At 37.1% G+C, this 23,274-nt stretch overlaps 1 protein-coding gene across 18 annotated transcripts in view; it reads right to left on the bottom strand.

Moving 5' to 3' along the window:
* AOPEP (aminopeptidase O (putative)) overlaps positions 1–23,274 on the bottom strand; it is a 199,598-nt gene that overhangs the window by 82,994 nt on the left and 93,330 nt on the right. For all 18 annotated transcript variants that reach the window (XR_010370734.1, XR_010370735.1, XR_010370736.1 and 15 more), the window contains 2 exons: positions 16,822–16,865; positions 8,995–9,055 (listed from right to left, as the gene is read on the bottom strand). Coding sequence is in view for 14 of the 18 variants with exons in the window: in XM_064439347.1 (XP_064295417.1) it covers positions 8,995–9,055; positions 16,822–16,865 (105 nt within the window). In the remaining 4 variants the exon portion in view is untranslated. The remainder of the gene's footprint in view (positions 1–8,994; positions 9,056–16,821; positions 16,866–23,274) is intronic.

Below are 23,274 nucleotides of genomic sequence, written 5' to 3'. Positions count from 1 at the left end.
CACACCAGCTGTGCAGTCAACTGTTAACTCTATCTATTGATGCTTCAGTACGATTTAGCTCATGACCAGCATTGATCAGCCAGGTAGCAAACTGTTATTGATCTTTAGATATCAAAAAAAACTCCTTTCTAGTAGGGATAAGCTCAGTCGTTTTGTGCATAACACAGCTTTTCTGTTAAGCAACGCAATTAATAGGAAAAGGGAACCAGAACAACTGCTTGAGATGTATTAAACTTAAAAGAGATTCTAACAACAAATGTGTGGACACTAGCCCACAATTATTTCAGATATTGAACATTTGTTACAAATGCACTTTGAGTCCTTGAACAAGCTATTATTCATGCAGATTTACTATACTACTACTACTGTATGTCTGAGCTGGACATACACAATACTGAAATGTAGCCTGAAATAAAACAGAAAGATGTTTGTGAAAATCTGGCTTTTGACTGGAGAGTCAAGCCAATGTTTTAGCAGGTAATTAAACTAAATACAGTAAAGTAACTTCCTCAGACTTAATGCGGACTCACAGTCCCAGCTGAGAATCTCAAAAACATTTTTTTCTGAGTTATTCAAGTTATAGCTAAATTAAGACTCCAAGAACTATTTTAAATTTCACTTTTAGAAATTAGAACAACAAAGGCACTGAAATGTTATGGCCAATACTTTCAAATCTAACATTTAAAAATCAACATCTATATTCAACCTAGACACCAAGTTACTCAGTGCTATATGGCTGTCTAAACTGAGACAGCATTTTTTCCAATTTTAGCATGTGATCACACAATAATTCGTAACAATGCTATTCTGATCTTGGCTGTCTGTGTTTTTCTCCTAAAATCAGCAATCACATGCAATGCAGAAGAAACTCACCCCCAACCCTCCAAAACTAACCATACTAAGCCATGCCTGAACACAGAGAGCTCTAAAATAAAGTTGGTTCCTTATTGACATTTGATGAGGTATCATTTTACATGAGCCATTTTCCTGAATTTTTGAACTATTAAACAAACATACCATTGTTGTGTCTTGTGTAGCAGTGAGTACAATTAATAGGAACAGCTAAATAAATTACAAGGCCATTTATGCCTATAACCGTCTTGAGAACAACATAGGATCTATTTAAACAGTGACAGACTTTACAACTTATCTGATAGTTTGCCCAAAACAAAATATCAAATTCTCTGTATACTCTGGTCTATCTAGAAAGACTTTCAGATGGATTGTCTTTATCTAAACATCTTTTAAAGAGTTAACAACATAAAGTCTGTCTGTGCAATCTGTTTTGATTTGTTCCTCTTCATGATTCATCTGACATTTATGCACGCTACTGTACTATACACTTTGCTTGATTACATTTTTATATTCTCCAAAATCCCATATTCTTTTCTAAGGAAATGGGATGTGATGTTGACAGTACAACTGCTAATTTTGGAAAAAACATAGCACTATTTATTTGTATTCAAAAACTTTTTTCTTATTGTGCTTGTTACAATTGGAGAGCCCATTAAACAATTTATATTGTTGACCTATCTCATTTAAATTTTTAAGGACTTTGTAAAGATCTTTTCATCTTCTAATCTGCAAGCTTGCTAATATCAAAAACATTTTTTCTTGAGGGAAAGTGCCTGTTCTTCAAAGTATGCTTTCCACATACATGAATAAGTACTTATCCTAAAGTAGCAGTTACGCTTTCTTCAGATTATTTCTCAAATATCAACACATTAGAATTCAACTAACAGTTACATTCTCTGCACTGATATTAAAATACACACAAAAGTCTCCATGTTCGGATCAAAAAAAAAAAACAAAGGGTAAGTAGCAAACTTCAGTATTTAAGCAGCAGTATTCTTGTGACTAATACTTAATACTAACTTTGAAATTAATCTAACAGAGTCATAGAATAATATAATAATTCAGGTTGGAAAAGACCCCTACGTTCGTCAAGTACAACAGTCAGCCCAATGCTACCATGCCTCCTAAACCATGCCCTGAAGTGCCACGTCTACATGTCTTTCAAATACCCCAGGGATGATGACTCCACCACCTCTCTGGGCAGCCTGTTCCAATGTCTGACCACTCCTTCAGGAAAGAAATTTTTCCTAATGTCCAACCTAAACTTGCCCTGGTGCAGCTTGAGGCCGTTTCCTCTCGTCCTATCTCTTGTTACTAGGGAGAAGAGACCGACCCCCGCCTCGCTACAACCTCCTGTCAGGCAGTTGTAGAGAGCGATAAGGCCTCCCCTCAGCCTCCTCTTCTCCAGGCTAAACAACCCCAGCTCCCTCAGCTGCTCCTTATAAGACCTGCTCTCCAGACCCTTCACTAGCTTCGTTGCCCTTCTCTGGACATGCTGTAGCAACTTAATGTCCTTCTTGTACTGAGGGGCCCAAAACTGAACAGAGTACTTGAGGTGCGGCCTCACCAGTGCTGAGTACAGGGGCACGATCACCTCCCTGCTCCTGCTGGCCACACTATTCCTGATACATGCCAGGATGCCATTGGCCTTCTTGGCCACCTGGGCACACGGCTGGCTCATGTTCCGCTAGCTGTCAACCAACACCCCCAGGTCCTTTTTCACTGGGCAGCTTTCCAGCCACTCCTCATGGGGTTGTTGTGACCCAAGTGCAGGACCCAGCACTTGGCCTTGTTAAACCTCACACAGTTGGCCTCAGCCCATTGATCCAGCCTGTCCAGGTCCCTCTGCAGAGCCTTCCTACCTTTGAGCAGATCAACATTCCCACCCAATTTGGTGTCAACTTACTGAGGGTGCACTCAGTTCCGTCATCCAGAACACTGATAAAGATATTAAACAAGACCAGCTCCAACCCTCAGCCCTGGGGAACACCACTTGTGACCAGCTGCCAACTGGATTTAGCTCTGTTCACCACAACTCTCTGGGCTCGGCCATCCAGCCAGTTTTTTGCCCAGAGAAGAGTACACCTGTCCAAGCCATGAGCTGCCAGCTTCTCTAGGAGGATGCTGTGGGAGACAGTGTCAAAGACTTTGCTAAAGTCGAGGCAGGTAACATCCACAGCCTTTCCCCCATCTACTAGGCAGGTCACATGGTCATAGAAGGAGATCAGGTTGGTGACTGTCAGGTCACTTTTAAGCTTTATTAAATAAGTATAAAAATTATACCTCTTCATAGCTTCTTCCTAATTTTTTCCCCAAATCACACGCTTGTATGAGATTTTCCTACTTTACAGGTCATTCTCAGTGTCAGTGCCTACAAATTTACTGTATCTCAACAAACAACAAGGATTTCACTTGTTTACTGCCTCAAATGTTGCCATCCACCAATATGCAGTTATTATGAACATCCAGAAAGAACTATTGAAGATAAGGCATGACTAGCAATGACAAGAAATATCAAGTGTTATCAAACCCAAGCTGTAATTATACTCTGATCCAATAAGAGTGATTTTGCTGCTAAAAATTTTCTAGTACCCTCTGTCAAGCTTAGGTGAACAACTGCTAAAAATAATTCAGAAGTTTAGCAAAAGCATTCTTTTAATAAATATTTAAATGTGGTTGGTTTGTTAGTAATTGACCGTAACTGCTACCCTGCAACACATTCACTTGTAGGGCTCTATCTTCATCTGTATTTTCGTCTTAGTAAAAGGAAACAGGAAATCTCTAAAGCTTTTAACTGGGGCAAAAGCCAGAAACCTCCTTAACAACAAACTGCTTTCTCAGAAATCATATTAAGTACTTGAGCTGCTGCTGTAACATCCTCCTAAAATTAATGAAACCACAGAAATACATTACTTGCATTGATTGAGAATACTTTACAAATTATATATCAGTTCAAATTTTTAAATAATTTTGCTATGAGTTTCCTTTCCAATCCATTTCTGCTTCAAGTAGGACAATCCAAGAGCTAGTCATATACAAACAAACCCAAACCCAGAAATGAATAAATGAATATTCACCACTGGAAGATTTCTTTTGACTGTGTATTTCCAGAAATTTAGATGATTTACAAATAATATTAGTAGATATAGCTTAGACTACTGCTCTACCACAGTAAAAAAAAAAAAAAAAGGCAGTGTAGAGAGGAAAAAATATGAATTCTTTTTAAATGGCAAAATTCTTAGTACTGTAACAGGAGGCTGTACTCCAGTTTTTATTCAGAAGTAGAAGGCATGGAGTAGTATTCTCACAATACACACTCTAAGCTGTACATACTCTGAAATACCTGCTGGCAGTACCTACTTTAATCAAGAAATATTGCTTAAGGTATAACAGTGGATAAGAATTAAGCTTTAAGAGGAGGATAAAGTATCAAAAGAGACTAGGAGAAGGATACAGCAGTGCTATCACCTTTTGCAATTCTTCCATAATTTTGAGGGGATGTTCGGTGTGTTTATCCTAGTGGCTGCAGCTACATGATCACATGAGACTTGTAGATTACACTGAAGGATCTGTTGCAAACTAAAAATCATGAAGGAGCAAGTCAACTACTCTTTCCCCCCACCCCCCCTTTGTTTTTTTTTAACTCAGAAATTAATCTGGAGAAGACCATTTTCATCACACAAGCTACCCAATGAAATACACACCCAAGGAACATTCAAGATAGCAAGTCTACCAGTAAATAATAGTATGTTATGAAACACTGCAATTTCAGAGGCAAAAGAAAAGGTAGTGAAACTGAAATAAGTTTAAAAAATACATGTAGGAGTTCATGAGATGCAGACTACCTAATGCTTATTGGTCTACTTCTCCATTAAACAGTGCACAACACAGTTCAAAATGGGGAAATACCTTAAGCAGATTTTTAAAAGGTTAATTATCTAGGGTAGAATAAGAAATTCAGGTAAGAGTAAGTGGACAATATAACAAAGACAAGCCTGTGCAGAACTGGAAAATCTTCCTCAAGAAGCATACGGTCTTTCAGTCTTAAATTCTAATTAAACATTACATAGACTGAAGGATACAAGAGAAACTGTACTTAAGAGAATCAATCAGCAGCAGGGATGAAGTGGAATTCAGTTTTTTCATAGGTGTTTTCCAGCTCTAAATGCTTTTTTGTTCTTCTGATTCTACTCCTTGCCAGCTTCACTTATTGACTGAAGTTAGTGGTGTTAAGTCATGACTACTTGCACATGACGAAAAATTGCTATAATCCCCTGATGAGTCACCTCTGAGACAGAAGTACATGTTGAAGGTTGCTTGATTTGATACAAGGTATTTTCAACAGTGCAATATGCTTCAGCTCATTTAACACCACCACGATGTATTCCCAGAAAAAAATCCTCATGAAAGCTTGCATTGCAGAAGAGCTTACTTTTCATCTCTTATGTTCCTTATTGCTTTGTTTGTGAGAAAACCTTCCTGCACAGCAAGCCTGAAGACAACCACTGTGCCATGGCACTCTTCCGTGTAAGAAAGAATTTGCCAGGCATTACCACACACCCTTTTTTATAAGATTAACTTCTAATGCTTTAGAAAATACCAAATTTGGAAGTATGACTTGGCATGCAGAATTATTTTTTCATGGCAACAGGCCAAATTCTGTTTTTATTTATCAGTATGACTCCCTTAAGTTATTCTTGATTAGTACTGGTATATATATGAGCCTGGAAACTGGCCTGATATTTAGAAAAGACCAAAAGACTTTTTCTAAGAGGGAAATGGTAACAGAAATTGAGAAATGTTAAAGTTTCAATAGTTATAAGTTGCAAGTATAAAGGGGTATATATATGCAGCTCCCTGGACAGAGTTGGAGACAGGATTTGGGATGGCAAATGTAACAAAGCAAAGGTGAAGGAGTACAAGATTTTCAGTTAGACAGATGTCATGACGTACGACTGTAAAGAATACAAAATGCTAATTCCTCTACTGGAAGGAAGATAGTAAGTAACATTGCTTCAGCAGTCCAGGGAGTAGAAAGTATTTACCCTCATCCATCATTTGCACAAGTACCCTTCCAATGTCCTTAAGGTAGATGCTGTTGTGAAGACAGTGAACTGAGGGTGGGGTAGCAAGTCTGGTTTTAAGTGACCGTGTTGTTATCAAATTTTAGAGAGTACCAGTTATGTGCAGGTGACAGATTTGGATATAACCACAGAAGAAAATTCTTAAAAACACTTTGGTAACTAATGCTGTAAATGAACCACAAATTGTGAATTTTATTTATAGTCAGTAGATGATGTGAATTTCCTGAGCGAAACCCTCCAAAATGTAGAAATAAAAGATGCCATGGAAACAACCACAGCCACTATAAGATATAAAAATGCTCATATGACAGAGAGATAAAGGAACCATGTTCTGACTTGATTTTCAGAATAGACCACATGATGTATATTTCTCAATCCCATTACAGAGGATAATCTCTCCAGTAAGGAAGTTTTCTCTCCAAATGCAGTGAAGCCTTAGATAGCATTTTGTAAATTTAAAATGTTTAAATTCTCAATCAAGTTACTTCTTATACGTATCTACTAAACTACTAAGAAATATATTTTGTCCCTCTAAGAGTGGGTGCTGCAGGATTAAGAGTAGCTTTAACTGTTATGCTACAGGATTCTATAGTGCAGTCAGTAAAATAAGGGTGATAAGCAGCTGCTTTTCAGTTGCTCTAGTACTCAGGAAGGGTAGTCAACTGCAATGGATACTCTGTACCCCATACTGCTCACACTGCCTGACTGGCTGGCTCGGCCATGTCACTTTGCCCAACGCAGCTGACAGAAACCTTCCTCTACATGGACCCCAGTCCACTCATCTGGCAACCCATACGAGAGAAAATAAATCAGCTCTGTGGCATTCCTGGGCTGCTATTTATGATGCAGGTAGTTCACCTGCATATAAGAGAGTAGTCTATGTGCCTTCACATAGATTCATCATGTTAGCCAAGTTAATAGTTTGCTGAAATAAAGATAATCTAAATACTTTTTAGGGGGGGTTCAATATCAGCCCCATTACAGCACGCAAGTAGATTTACAGTTCTTTAGCCAGTAAATACCATCACATATAGATTATAGACACCAACTTGTTAACCTCTACAGTCTTGATTTCAGGAATAAGAGCTCCCCAAATGATTTAATAAGCACAAAGGAAACAAAATTTCCTATTCACTGAATGACAACTCCAGTTCTTTCAGTAAAGTGCAAGCCAGTTCCCACAAGAGCCGGAGAAGTGGTGAAGGTAACAAAGGCAAATCATCAAAAAGGTTATTGAGGGAAGAGAGACACAGAAGGAAGAGATCAGCATGCTGATTCTCAGAAGGAGAATACTAAATCAGGACCATTTCTGTTGATGTTTTTACAAAACAGCCAAGCTACCAGGGAAATCTCTTTGGTCTTTAAAGAAAATTTACAGTGATTACAAGCCTGCTGGATGTGGAAATATTTTTGCTACATGTTTTGCTTACACAACAATACATACTCGCAGGGTATAATGAAACTACTCACTATTAATTCTGAACAACTTAGAGTACACACTCAGGAAACCAGAGTTCAGTTTTCACATTAATCAAAACCATTTTCAATTCTTTAGTCCGCTCCCATCTTCCTTATTTGTGATTTTAGAGTTGATTGTGGACACTACTAAGGCACATCCTCACAGAGATATGTGTAAGTAAAATGCCAGAAAACTCTGACATGTCAGAGAGCCCATTCAGCATCTTACAACCTCAGCTGTGCAACATCAATTTCTCCCCTATACTTGAAGCAGCTGTTCTACAGTGTATTGAATTTTCTACCAGGAAAAAAAACCTTGATCAAAACATAGCATTAAAATCAAGGTCCTTTTTCAAAAAATGACTGAACATCAGGATTGCATGATGATACTTACTGTCCCTTCCTTTGCTCCCTTCCAATTAAAGCTAATTTTATTTTCAATATTATAGCAAGAAAACCCCTCCACCTTGATTTTATAGCATCTTCAAATATTAGCCTTTGAACATCTTTATCTCAGGGCAAAACTTCCCAAAGAGCCTTCTACAGCATACAGAGACCAGTGGACTTGCACACCTCTAAGGCTTTCAAGTGAAGAGCTCAACAACAGTGTTAAGCTATAGCTCAGGATCAGTGGCTGCTGCTCATCATTTTGAGCTCTTCAGCTATTTTGGCAATTCTGCTTGCAAATATGCTGACTCCTCAGAGCCTCAGTCATGTTGCCTAAGTACCTTCACTTTTGGACACAGAAACCAGGACTTATCATTCCAACAATTAAAAGTTTTTTTGTTGGGGTTTTTTTTGTGTGGGTTTTTTTTTTTTTTTAAAAAATACTAATACAAAGTGGAAACAAATGCAAGCATTAGGTAAGACAAAACCCAGGCAACACAGGGGATGCCAGCTTAGGGGAAATCAGTTAGAAATTAAGCCCCAAGTGTGTAATAAAACCATATTTTGTATAAATCTGTTTTTTAGGAAGATTTCTATGGAGATATCTTTCTTCAGCTAATCCCAGTTTTGGACCAAAATGAACGATCAGAACCTTCACATAGCACAGACACAACTAAGAATTTTCAGCTCACAGAACTTAAAACATTAATACTAAAAGCTTTTAGTATTAAAAGCAGAAAATAATGCTCAGTCTCAACTGCAAAAGAGCTGGAACACCAATGAAGTATGTTACACACACAGCAGATTCTTGAGCAAGTCACAATATTCACAAAATATCAAAGTACAAATAATTTAACATTTAATTACTGCTGTCAGTATGACTTTCAAGTAATTATATTGAAAACTTTGAACAATGCTCCTTACATTTAGTAGAGTCCACAACTACACTGTAAAGCATACTTCCACATGTCTACAACATTGAGCAAGAGGATACGTTTGCCCTTTGGCAGGTTTATTGAGATGATGGTAGAAGCAAAAACCTGCAACTGATAAAAGCTAGACCCATATAAATATGTGGAAAGCTGTCAACATCAAAACTGTTCATTTAAAACCATACCTGTTATAAGTCAGGTAACAATTTAAATACCGTACAACATAATGAGAAATGCAAGACTCCAGAAAGAACTGTGAACTGGTATTTTATACTTACCTTTGGTATTCCTGAAGTGTCAAGCCAGTTCTCAAATATATTTTCTACAGTTAGCCCAGATCTTTAAAAAAAAAAAAATTAGAAGAGACGTAAAAATACCAATTTTTCCACATGAAAATTAACCCTTCAGAAGGTGAGCAAAGCCCTGAATTCCAAGTATTGGTTGTACTGCAGAATGTACCATATTCTTGGCTTTTTAATGAATGATACTATCAGAGATGATACGAGCAAATTAAAAACAGATCAGGTTCTGTGTGTTTAAAACTCAAATGATAAATTCACTGCTTATGAAGATTGACAGAGAAAGTGTGAGATGGTAAACTGCAATTATGAAACCTGTGAAGTATAAACAGGTGTTCCACTTCTTGTTGAGTGGATTTTTGTTTCTTTTACAGAAAAAAAAAATCACAGGCAAGTAAATTTAGCCAGAGAACATTCAAAACCAGCTCTGTTTATTACAGAAGCAGCCTAAATGTAAAGATAAAATACCAAAGAAAATTAAATTAAATACAAACTTCCTTTTGGATCTTAAAAGACACTCATTGGTATTAATCCTCAAAGTTACCAAGTATCTAATATATTTCAGTTTCATCTTTTCTGCACTCTCTTTATACCCTGATAACATTCACAGTGAAGTCACAGATAGTATGGAGCCCCAACAAAAGGAAATAGTTTGTCATGATCAAGCTGTCTGGAACTGGAATAACCACATGCATAAGTATTTGCAATTCAGAAATTATATTTCCCTTTTTACTTTTGCAAGCAAGTTCTGTCGCATTTACTTCAACTCTGGTTGAAGTCTTCCCAACTTGCAGGGAAGCCAACTGAAAAACAAAACAAAACAAAAAAATCACACTGTCCATGCAGTGTGCCAATAATGAAAAAGAAGCTTGAGTAAGCCCTCAGTGAGCGCAAATATTCTGAGAAGCAGAATAGATGTTCATGGTCCTGTGCTTGGTAATGCCTTGGCAAGACTCATTCTAATACTTGCAGCTACCTTCACATGTGTAATGTAGACCCTTAACCAACAAGCATTCCTGAAAAGAACAGCCCTTTACAAGGTCTGCAGCAGGAAGGGAAGCAACCCAACACAATTTCTATTTGAATTACATGACAAAGAAGCCTTTTTTTTTCCTCAGCCCTTGGCAAAACAGTGCTCAAGATTCTGACCCTTAATGATGTTTATTTATGGACTGTATCAGTGACTACGAAGGATTTGTAATGCATACAGCAGTAATTTTTACAGAACAATTTTTAAACACCTTTAAATATTAACTTTCACTCTGCCAGTGGGAAAGAGATCAATCACTATTACGCCTGACATTCAGGTGGGAAAACTAAGGCTTAGAGAGCTTATGGAGTCTCAAAAGCAGTCAAGCAATATGTTCGTGGATGACCCTGGAACACATTCATAGAGTAAAAATTTCTGTTTGTTTACTGACACAATTATTACATTTTTTTTAACTTGGCTAGTTTTATTTGGAGTGACCAAAGATTTAAATTATTGATAATAATACACGTAACAACAGCACGGTTTATATCCCAAGTTAGACATTCTTATCCTTGTTGAATCCAAGATGAAAAATTTACCCTCTGTCTCCAAGCAGAACTACGCGTTAGCATTCCTTTGAGGCAGAATTAGCAGCTGCAGCCTCCACTCTACACCATAGTGCTGGGAGATCTGCCATCCCTACTCACGCTGCGCAGTATTCTGAAGCAGGTCCATCAAAACAAGCAGGTCTACCTAACAGAATAAAATTCTGCCAATGTGAATTAGGGGTGGGAGGGAGAATCTGATCAAAATAGAGTCAGCTGGCTTCTCACTGAGTAATTGTTCAACCGTATATGCAAAAAGTAAGCAATCTGGTTTTAATAAGTTTGTCCAACATACACAGGAATTTTTTTAAAAAAGGCAAATAACAGCCACCAGGTACCTTAAACATAACAAAGTTTTGCGTTACAAATGCTGCACTATGTCATTCAGCTACTAAGATATGCTTGCATACATGGACTACAGCATCATATTGAAAATTGGAAGAAGCTACAGATTAAAGAAAAAGAACATTCAAATTACAATGACAATAAAGCTATTTATACATGCTTTCATTTTCTATTAATAGTTTCCTTCAGTTTTTGACCAGTCATATCTTATGGTGCAGGCCAAGGAGGCTTAACGTGGAAACAGCACTAGCCTGTTCGTTGTTGGTAATGTATTTGATAGTTCACGCAATTTAGGTCCAAACTGTATTGCAACAGTGTCTTTACAAGTAAGAGATGACATATCAGCCTGGCTGAGGTGACTTAAAAAGTCCCAGAAGGGAGAATAAACCCCACAGAGACAAAGAAATCTTCCCAATCACTAAATCTGAAATATCAAAATATCTCTTGTAATATTAGGAGATTGTAGACTGTCACAGACAAAAAAAAAAAATTCCCTCTGATCATTTGGTTCAAATAATTGCAGCAGTCATGCAGAAGCATTTCTGTATGGCCAGGATACTAGATTTTCAGGAAATTACCATTCTGCATGTCTGATCACTACGGAAATTGATTTTCTACTGAACATATATGCCATGCTTGTAACGTGGTAGTGTTCTGCATTCAAATGAATTACTAAATATCCAGATTTGGTCAGGTTTTAGTAGTACCTTGTTAGTTGTGCAAATTTATTATATTTAGAGCATTTGACTGCCAGATCCTTCAGGCTATAATTACCTTTACCTTACTACAGTGCTCTAAAAATTGGTGTCTAGTCTAAGTTAGTTAGCTGAGTCCCTTCTCCACTCCCTCCAGGGAATGGAGAAAAAGAGAAGTATCTCCAACCAGTCAGTCAGTTCACCTTCTTTGGGATAACACAACATTTTTTCTTGTTTCTGTCTGGTTACTACAGAGAGCACATACAGGACTAGCTTAAAACTGGACACCCAAATTTTGTATAGTCAAAGGTAGAACAGGTGGATCATGCCATTTATTCTCTCTCAAGCATCATAATCAGAATTAGACTATTTATTTTGCATGAATCAAAACCAATACAGCTTAGTGTTCCAGTGCTGAAGCAGAGCTAGCAGCTAGGAAAAATACCATTATTTGTGCGTTTAATTTATCTTACCTAGGGATAAGAAACACAGCCTCACAATGCCAGTTCCCCCCCGAAACTAAGCTGAATTTAAAGTGCAAGATTTCCTCCCGGGGGAGGAATATCTATGCAAAATAATAACATTACATGTGTTATGTAGTGCCTTTGTATAATATACCCTCTATTTGCTTCTAAGCCACAACAGCTAATTTCAAAACACTGGCTTTGGAATATGCTTATGACACTGAGGGGAATTGCACTGTTCTGACACCACTTTAACCCGGGCAGAAACAGCACTTGTAAGTCACTCAGCCTCTCCTGAAACTTTGACCTTTTTTTCAAAAGCAAAGACAACAGTGCTGCCTGCAGCACCTTCAGTTTCAGCTAAACACCTGTCATATGACCATATGCAGTCTTATTTCTTCGTACTTTCACTCACATTTTTTTCTTTTCCAACTTAGGAGATTCTTATTGGCGCCCATCAGAAAAAAAAAGCAACTTGTTTTAGCATTTTACAGGCATTCACTATTTTTTTTTCCAAGTATATTAGTAATATGCAGACTACTGCAAAGATCTACTTGGAATGTGTTGAGAGTCAATACTGAAGAACTGTGAAGTCCTTGGAAAGGTTTCCACTAACTTGTTGGGCTTCAGATCAAGCCCAAAAAATAGATCACAAAGAAACTGCTATTTCAAAACAAATGTCCTAGAAAAAGGACACAGGGCCTGATATTTATAGAGGCTGCAGTTCAGTAAAGCATCCATATTCAGAAAGGGCACTTACCGCCTGCTTATGTTGCAGTTAAGCATCTGTAAGGACTTAAACCTGCTGTGTGTGTGGTTTCCTGAATGGTCTCTGGTTAAGGTACTATACTGGACTGTGGGATCTGGGTTCAACTGATAAACACTATAACAAAGTACTTACAAGGACAGGCAGATTCTTCAATTGCTTTGTACTACAGTTCCCTACTGTAAAATGAGAATGCTAGTACATCCATTATCTCATCCCTTGTGTATTTAGAAGATAAGCTGATCAGCCTAGCAATGATGTCCTAACATGCATACATACTCTTCATGGCCAGATTCAATGCTTCAGAGCAAGCTCTGTAAAATACTAACATTAAGAACAATTTGAAAATCACCATTATAAGAGATGTCTATATATCAAGTTTCCATTGCACAAAGTCCGAAGGCACTCTAAAAACTTTAATGTAAACTCACTTAATTCCTCAGTCAAGGAGGAGAAACGACTTTTAGAATAAGATGTTGCAGCGAATAAACAACGCACATGAAAGTTGCAACTTTTTTTTTTCTTTTTTTTTCCTAAAGGAAGATGGAAAGTATGCCATATCCAACTGAAAATACTCCAACAAGCATACTTGCTTCATCTGAATATATACATTCATACACATCAATCATTTTCCAAGTAAGCCATTCCAGTTAAATATGGAGGCACAGTTAGAGCAAATCAAAGACAGTGACTGATTGGTGATTCTGTCAACTAGCCATAGCTTACTGCAGATAAGGTTTCCTTTGGTTTTTGTCCAGCATATATATTTCGGCTTACTAAATAAAAAATACAGGACAAATTAAAACACTGGAAAAAATCTTTCCCAATGATTTGCTTTGGAGGCTGGGTGCCTACCAGCTGTTTGTCTTAATCAAAATCAACATATTCATGACAATGTGAGTAACGAAGAAAGCATGTATGAAAGAAAGGGACATATACCTGTATAGCTGAATAGTTTGAAATTACAGCATTATTTTAACATTGATTTAGTACTTAATTGACAATTTATGAAGACATCCAAGGAATGTGATTAGTAAGCCTGAGTTATTAACAGTACAAATAGCAGAGCTGTTGCACAAGCCTTCCTTTGTCTATCATGTATTAATCAAACCATAGCTTTATTAGTACACTTATTTATTTTATTGAATGAAATTAAATAAAAAATACCACCAGAAAACCCCAAGGAACAGAACTGACCTCAAAAAAATCTGCCATCGTAAAGAGCACAAGCAGCTGAAACTCTTGATTTATCTGAGGCTGGTGAAACTCACCCTCTGTTACAGGGCCTTAAAAACACCGAGCTTTTGCAAGGCTCATGTGTTGGGCAGATGTGGAGAGGATCAATTTACAGCAAAGACTATGGGTGTAAGCCTTGGGGAGAACAGAGCCACTGGGAGTTTTATCACATCTAGTGCACTGTAATACACAAACACGGAAGAGGGATTCTTGTTTGGTTTAGTTTGTTTTTTTTTTTTAAATGTAGTGAAGTTTCAAATTATGTATGAGGAAACAAGATGCCTCAGTTACAGGTGGGATGTACTGCAGATTTTCTACAGAAAAGCCAAGCTAATGTGAGGCTATAGCCAGTGCATGTTATATTTTAAAAGGCTTTGAAAACAGAGAAAGATATGGTAGATGTTTGTTCTTCTTGCCATTAGCCCTTCACACACAGAAATAATCTGCCTTAAGGGTAAGTCAGGAAATTCTCAAGGACCAGAAGGTACTGCTCAGCCTGTCTGATGTCAGTATTCAGCCACAGTCCAGAAACAGGAGGGCCCAGCCTTGGAGAACGGATTCCTCCCACTAACACGCCATTAAAATTGAGTCAGAGCAGGAAGTGAAGTAGCCCTATAAACTAGGCATACAATCCTCCTCCTCTGAGCACAGAAGGCAGCAAAAATCAATGACTGCCACTTATGAAGTTAACATCTGTATCTTGGAACAGCTCATCACTGGGAATGTACTAAAAAATCTCCTGTAACTAAAAACTAAAGGAAGTAAGTACTGGAAGGGTGAGAGTCTTTTAGATACAGTCTGCTGCATCCAATAGCAGAAAACTAATGTTGCATTACACCAACATAATAGTTACAGAAAATTTCCACCCTGTTGTATGATTGCTTTCTGCCAGTGTTAATCCTGTTCTCATTACAAAAGTCTCCCAAACTGTACTCCTAACTACACTAGTTTGCCTCTGTTTCTACAGCTAAGGGCACGATTTATCTTGATTCTCTACTACTAATTTCTGTTTTCTTTTTTTTATTATTAAGTCCACCCTCCGTTACAAACTTCAGTACACTGGAATGCTTAACGTTGTTCAAGTAAGAAGCATTTCGTTTTAACATAAAATTTTTACTTGGTAGAATTGCACACATCTGGGAGGTTTTGTGTGCTACAAAGAATTTTGTTGCTCTAATCTTGAAATGCATTTCATTCGTATGACTGCAACTTTAAGCAAAAAAGCACTCATATGCAGATGATCTCTAAAAATATTCAATTTTTATCTTTCCTCCCTTTGTTTTTAACTCAGGCTAGTATTTGTGTACTTGCAATAGAATACATTCAAGAATAAAAAAACATCTTTGTAGCAGATGAGAAATAAAGGCCTTCTGTATATCCAGATGTTCTGTTATTCTTGGCATTGCTGTAGTTGACTGCACCCAAAGTAATTTTGGCAGTAGCTAAGTTCAGGTGTACTATATGTCTGATTGTAAAATGAATTACCACAGGTCTGAAATTCTGTCCATACATTCTGCAGTATGATGCAACGCAAATGGAGACGTAATTCTATTGCATTAGACTCAATGAAAGTTTAAATATTTTGGCATGTTTCTAGCCTGAAAATCAGATGCTTATTCAGATAACATTTTGCACTGGGTTTGGACTTCAAAGACACAGAAGTGAAAAAAAGGAAAGAAAACAGATTCTATTAACAAATCAATTAATAATCATGCCATTAAATAATTCACTTTCCCTTGCATTCCATTTAATATTCCTGATTATATTTGGGCTGGAAACTCATATCCAGTGATATAAACAAAATATCATCTTATGGTGTATCACTTTCCACCACCCAAACTAAACTCATGATGCCACAAAACACATTATCTTAATGATAACTAGCTTCTCTGTCCCTCATTCCCTAAGAACAGAAGTGTTCCACTAAAAATCTCAAGACACTTGACTTCTATGAATATCTTCTGTCCTTTTTTTTCCAAAGTACTCACTCAGGATTAGGAAGACTTTTGGAATCCTGCTGCCCAAATCTGCATTTTTCAAGTGAACACAGTTTTTAAAAACTGTAATATGTAAATCTCCACTACAAAATAATCTGTATTTGTAGCACAGCCTGTAGTAGCACAGAACAAGCAGATGAGCAGGGATGGGTTCAAAGCTCTGCTAAAGACTAGCTGTATCATCTTCAGCCAGGCCCAGTCACAGCAGGATTTTGAAGGACATGTCAGGCAATTAATGCTGGATTTCTGTTAGCGTTTTCCATCCTTCCCTATTCGGCACACTGTGTGACAGGGTGGGGATGGTACCAGACTACTGCTTGGGGAAAATCCATCTTCTCTGGTTTCCCAGGTAGATCCATGGCAGAGCTCTGGCCTCCTTGCTCTAGGGTGCCATGTGCCAAAAGCAGCTGCCAGGAGGATCGTGGATTAATCTGAGGAGGCAGCTGCGCCTGGCACTTCAGGTCGCATAGCTAACACGGGACCTCACTGCTGCCCTAACATGCAAGTTACAGGCACTGCTTGCAGGGAGCATGGGATAGAGGCAACACAGCAAGTCTCATATTTTTTGTGTAGATATGTCTGAGAATTTTCAGAGGAAGATACACACACTTGAAAAAAACAAGCTGAACAATACTAAATGAAATCCTACTATTTCTGGCTAGCACAGCTGATATTTTAATCTTCTTTCTACTTTATTCTTTGACTTTTCTAGCCTGGTTCTCACTTACTTTTTTTGTTCAGGGTTGTCTTCCAACAGCATGCAAAGAAAATCCTGGAAAATGAACAAAGCACCACAGTTAGTATGTTTATGAAGACACACATAACTCTGTATCTTCATTGCTAGTGAGCAATGGATTTACAAAGACTGCAGATAACAGAACGATAAGAAAGAGATTTATATATCCACTAGTGTGATATACTGCTCTGTTATTTATACAACGTACGTTATGTTTGTCAGTTTTCCTACCCACTCAAGCAAAAAGTGTCAATATTGAATGAAAATAGGCTTGAAAAGCCTGCTGACTATTTTAACACAATCCCACATACCCACATTCATTTAATCTATAATACACACACACAAACTATATTTAAAACTGTTAAAGGCTCCAGAGTCACATAGTCAAAGGCTAAGAAACATTAGAATTAAGGGTGTTCACATTCTCTCCACTGTGCTTATGTTATCATGCTGTCTTTAATTATCCAACCATATAAAGCGCTTTCTTTTATCTCTTAATGCACATACCTGATTGGAACATCACACCTACTCTTTATTCCGTGACAAACCTCACAATGTTGCTGCCAACCACACCAACTAAGGAGTAAATTCTTCAAAGAAAAGGTAGCTAGAATTTATTTCACGGACTTACAAAGAAGGTGCAATGCCAGTGGAACAGCATTACTATTATCCTCGTTTATAAAAGTATGATAAGCCCTGCTTAAAAAGTTACTCTGGCATCCCACACTACACATGACCTAATTTTAATGACAATCACCTTGCCATAATGCACTCCTCTGAACAATAGTATAAGAGGATTAATATGAATTATGCATTTGTATGTTATCTCATAAAGTAATACATCCACTCTATTAATACTAATCTTTGTAGAGAGAAATTTCATAGGCTAATGACGTTCTCACTGCAATATATGAGGGCAGGCTGACTTCTGATTGCAAGTACTTGCTCTCTAAGGTCTTGAAGAATGTTTCCTAAAAGGGAGAAAATTTTTATTCAGGGACTGCCATGGCATTCAACAAAAGATTCTGTTTCTTCTGTCTGATTATGGCATTGTTAGGGAATCAAATAAAGAGTGATTGCACAGTTGAAACTACTGGTAACATGGTTAAGCCTTCCTCCTTTAGATTACAAGACAGATTCAGGCTGTGTTGCAGTGGCTGCAAAATTTGCTTCCGACAAAAGGTAAATCACACAGTGCTGGGCTCAGTGTTGATGTGGCAAGAATGCCATCATTAACTGTGCCAGGAGTCGTTCTGTCCCAACTCCAATGTATTGCTGACATGACAATAAAGTGTGAAATCCCCTTATTTCATACTACTACTTGAAGTTTTGAGCCATTACTCTGTATGTAAACAGGTAACTGGTGTCTCCTTCCGCTTGTGGAAGCTTTGCTGGAGGTACAGAGTAAACTTACATGGAAATAAAGAATATGAAAAGATCATCATTAGCGTTGTTTCAAAAGTGTGTGAAAAGTAATACCGAAGTGGTCATCCTCCACACTATTTGCACTGTCTCTGTATACATTAATGCAGTGAGATTCCCTGATTGGATTGCATCAACTTTTTATAATCAACTTTTTATAATCAATCCCACAGTACACTTGAAGATACCCCTGGTATTAGAAGTGTTTTTATATTCTGTATATTATACTATGAAATTAAACATCTCCTTTGTGATTAAACCTGTCTTCATTTTTCCAAATATCTATTAAGAATAAGGCAGTAATCTCCATTCTACACACCTTCTTAAAATTAGGATTAATCTATTTTGTCTTATTTTAACTGCTTCTATTTTGATGCTTCAAACTGAGTAGCAAAACAAGTTACCACTAACCTCATATTTGCATAGCTTTTAATATTTGCCTATTATCAAGTCTGCATGACACGTCCCATTATAGGTCTGACTCTTCAATTGCTTATAATTTTGCCAAATTTTAACCATCTGGAATGAAATTTTATCCTCAGGATATTTTTTTTTTATTCCTCCACAGATGAAATGGTTCAGAAGTGTCCAAGAGAAAAGTTAGGGGATAACGTGGAGGTTTTTAAGCTTTGATGGCATTTCTTTAAAAGGTTCTAGTGACCTTAAGCTTGGACACAAAGACTGGTGGGTGACCAGGGTAATCATAAATAACTGCTGAGTCAGATCATAAAACAAATTATAGTTTTTGTCTTTGTTGCAAGTAATTCAGTGAAGCCAGGAAATCACATGCTACCACAGTGCTGCATTATTAACAAACTGGCTTATGTTCCTATTATTAAACAATCTCGCTTCCCTGCATACTCCTGTTGTTCTTCCCTGGCTGGAAACCCAGAGGCTAGAAAACAACTTTTCCCTATATACAGAAACTGTTATTCTGCAGTTTGTGGAATTTTATTGACATTTGGCCAAACTGAAAAAGCCTTTGAAAAATTAGTTCACACATGTTCGCTAAGGATTTGCTAGACCCTCGTAATTAAATTCCCTAAAGACTCTTGTCTGCTCTCACCATAGTCCAGGCTGAAGCCAACAATTTTAATCACAACTGTAACTTCGGGCTGCTGCTGAGCAGATCAAATCTGGATACAGACTGTGGATTGAGATCAAGGGGAGTTTTCTTTGCATTGTTAGTGCATGTAGCATGTCTGAGTCAAAGGCAAAGAAGAGTGGGGACTCAATGACTGAGAAGTAGGTTGAGAGAAGTAATTTTGAGAACCCTAGGAATGAAGGCTACTTGAAGCAGAAACTAGACAGATCTGGGTTTAGAAGGCCTTTTATTTCACACTAAAGATGTTATATTATTACTCCAATTCTTGTCTTGAGCAATGACCAGCATGTTTCTACTCTTGAACTGTTTTGGGGCACCAGACAGGTACCTCTTTCTGATCACACATGCTGACATTAAATAAAGAACACTAAATATTAGAAGACAAATTATATCATCTTTATGAAAAACTCAAATCTAGATATTTCAAGTACTCCACGACCAACAGATATTTTCAATTACATTCTCTAACTGAAATATAAATAGGGTGCATATGAGCAATGATATTTCATGACTAAAAGTGACACATCTAAAAGGACATTTGATTGGCAACAAATAAAGTCCAAATGCACTTACATCCAATTCCTTACAGAAATTACCCACTCAAAGTTAAACTATCCCTACCAATTATGCAGTTTGTAAACGTGCTTTGACACAAACCAACCTTAGTAAACTGTCCATACTAACAAGACTGAATGTGTCCTCTTAGGTACAGTGTGAATAACTAAGGGAAGCAAGTCTTAAATGACCCCTGCTATATTTGTAAAAGGGTTTCTGTCAGAGCCCTAGATCTTTCACAGAAAACATCTTCATATAAGTCAAAACACCTCAGAGCAGGTAAGTCCATTCAGGGACCAGATTAAGTTGGAAAAAGTATGTTGACTGTCACTTAATTCACTGAACAAAGCACTGGCGTTCCTCTTTACCTTGCTGATGGGAAGGTTCAAACTAAACTGCAGGCAGGGAAGTAAAGGCATGCAGCTTGCACATGCCTTCTCCTAACACTTTGATACCAGAGCCTATGTTGTCCCAAATGCACTTGAAATGTTTTAATTTCTTTGGAAATTACACAAATTCTCACTGTCCACTAAAGATACTAAATGTACCACCACCTAAACATTTGAATTAAACACAGATTCCTTCTATTTTACATGTATAAACATGTAAGAACACACATATATACCTAAAAAAAGAGGAGGAATTAGATCTGTTATGTATCAATGGTTCTACACACATACATCATTCTTTGGACTTTTGCTTAAGACTATCCAGCAGAAAGTCATACGTAACATGCATTTGACTCTGATTATTTAAAATACAACTCACTAAATCAAACAAAAGGTGGAGCTGTGATTCAGCACTAATAAAAGCCGCATGCTTTGGGACTGCTCTCTTGTCAGTTTGCTCCGGTCAGAATTAAAGAATTCATCTTTTTTCCTATCAAATGCTATTGCATAACAAGCTACATGTAATTTTAAGCTTGAAAGATGCTAAATGGAGGCTAAGCAAATAAAAAAACTTTAGGTCAGCAGAGGAGTGAAAGACTACTGAAACAGAAGTGGAAATGCGAAAAGATAATCTATAGCTGAAGACTGAGGCTCAAGACTTAGTTCAGCAGCTATGGGAAGCGTCTGTGTACTCTGTCAGAAAGGTCCAAGACATTATCAGATCTATGGGTCACTCCCCTAACAATTACATGAGTAAAACTTACTGCCTTTTTTTTTTTTTAAGATCTTTATACTTGAGATAAATGATGCCAAAAGTTACCTGTTTAATACAACTATACTGTTGGACATTAAAATGTGTGACACATTAACTGACTTTTTAAACACTTATCTGTATTTTACATGATTATAGAACATCTGGGTTCCTCTTAATTTCACTACTCTCTTCTTTCTTCTCCACTTCCATTTCTAGCCTTACTGCATTCTGATCTATCTGTCCTTTAAAATACACATTTTATCTTATGTAATTTTGAAAAAAGTTTATCAGAAATAGATAGTTTATTCACCAAAAAAAATCTTGCCTTTTACCATGTTAATGACTTTTACTAATCTAGTCTTACTTATACTTGAGGCACAATATTTCATATGTTCCTTCTTTCAAGATACTTGTACTGAAATAGATATATGGCCTAACACTAGTCAGATTTTTATGTATGAACACAATGGGTTCTCACAATATGCGGTGCAATTAACTGATTCATACATTAATCAGTTGTCACATACATAAGCATTTTAAACACAGTTAATCTCAGGTTAAAATGTCTGGCCTAGTGAAGCACTCTTTTATTGCCTTACACTTGTTAGAACTTAAAAAGTTGAACAGACAGAAAAATATACTGCATGGTAAATAACGTGCCTATGAACAATGAACAGAGAACAAAATAGCAAGCAGCTCCTTCATATGAGAGCAACACCTATTCTACATAAATGAGGGAAAGGTCTTTGAAAACAAAAAAAGGACAGTGATCGTGTAATAATTAAAGGTGGTCACATAATGCATACATATAAGGAAAGTGAATGAAGGCTGCACGGTGCACAGCTAACAAAAAAAGTAGTAATATGTTCATTTATTGAATTTGAATATTGAAGAACTGGAACAGGAAACTAACTTAATCTGAGTCAAAATGACCCATCTAGTTCTGTTTTCCAAGCACATGAGAGTGTAGAAAGCAGAGACTCTTGTCCTAGAGGCTGCTGTGGATGTGACAGCAGCAGAGTCCACACCATACCCCACTGATGTCAGAGCGGTTTGCTCAAGCTCACAGGTCAGTAAGCATGGAACTGCTGGGGCCAAACTTCAGAGACAAATTTTTAGTTAAACTTTTATCTAAAGAAAAGATTCTAGAGGATGAAACATCAAAATATGCACGCCACATGCTTAGACTTCCAATTCTAGTTACAGGAGTTCTACAAGCTAATAGGTAGTTGAATGACGATACATGTGCACGGATACCAATTTTATAAAATTATGATAATTGTATATGCGTATGCAAATCAGTGTGCAGAAACATGTTGATATAGTACACACACAGTGAGCCTGGATCCATACATCTGCCTTTAAAACTTTTAAGAATAGCATAAATTATGATTTTTTTGAAATGCTGCCTCCTTAATTGTCATTTCACTATAGCAAATTATAACTCTATCAGATGAATGAACACTACAGACCTTCGGTTATTACTATAGGAGACATAAATACATGAAAGTTAAAGTCTGAAAACAATTAAATTCCCAAGATGTTCTTATTTCAACACCAAACTGAACAACAGCTTTAACTGTGTTAGGAATATCAGCAACTTGGACTCCTTTCTATTTATTTATAGTCAGTAACACTCCATTCATTACTTTAAAAGTTCATTCAAAGTACTTACTAACTGAATTCTCTCACAGAAAGAAAAATTAAAGATTTTTTTAAATCCTTCTCAAAGATTCCAGACTTGTTTTACTTGTCTGTTGCTAACTCAACTAAAATAAACAAAAACTACTATTAAAAACATAGTGAGCACGCAATCAAAATGAAGGAAAAAGGCAAATTGATTAATGTTTCACATCTGAAGTCATTTCCTTGCACCTGCATCTCCCATCTAGGAAAAATACTACAAACACCACTGAAAACAAGACTGGTATTCAGAACATGGGCAATTATTTTCACTGTTTTTACTTTCCCCCATCCCCACAATTCCTAAAGCTGGGAACTCTTAAAATTATTTTGGACAAGGTGAAAGTACACCACTATGATATTTAAAAGTTACCATTTGCACCTCTATTTATTTTAAATCTTTTATTCCTTTAAACACTGACAGTGTATGTATTCAAGAAGGGACTTGAACAATAAACTTTGTACTGACTTCACTTCATTGCTTCTGCCTTTGCAATTCCTGCTGCGATTGCTTATCTACCTATGCCAGGCAGCAAC

This window comes from Phalacrocorax carbo, chromosome Z (assembly GCF_963921805.1).
Source record: "Phalacrocorax carbo chromosome Z, bPhaCar2.1, whole genome shotgun sequence".
In the NCBI taxonomy this organism is placed as follows: domain Eukaryota; kingdom Metazoa; phylum Chordata; class Aves; order Suliformes; family Phalacrocoracidae; genus Phalacrocorax; species Phalacrocorax carbo.
Note: the sequence above shows the minus strand (reverse complement) of the source record. Positions and strands in the feature narration are given on the sequence as shown.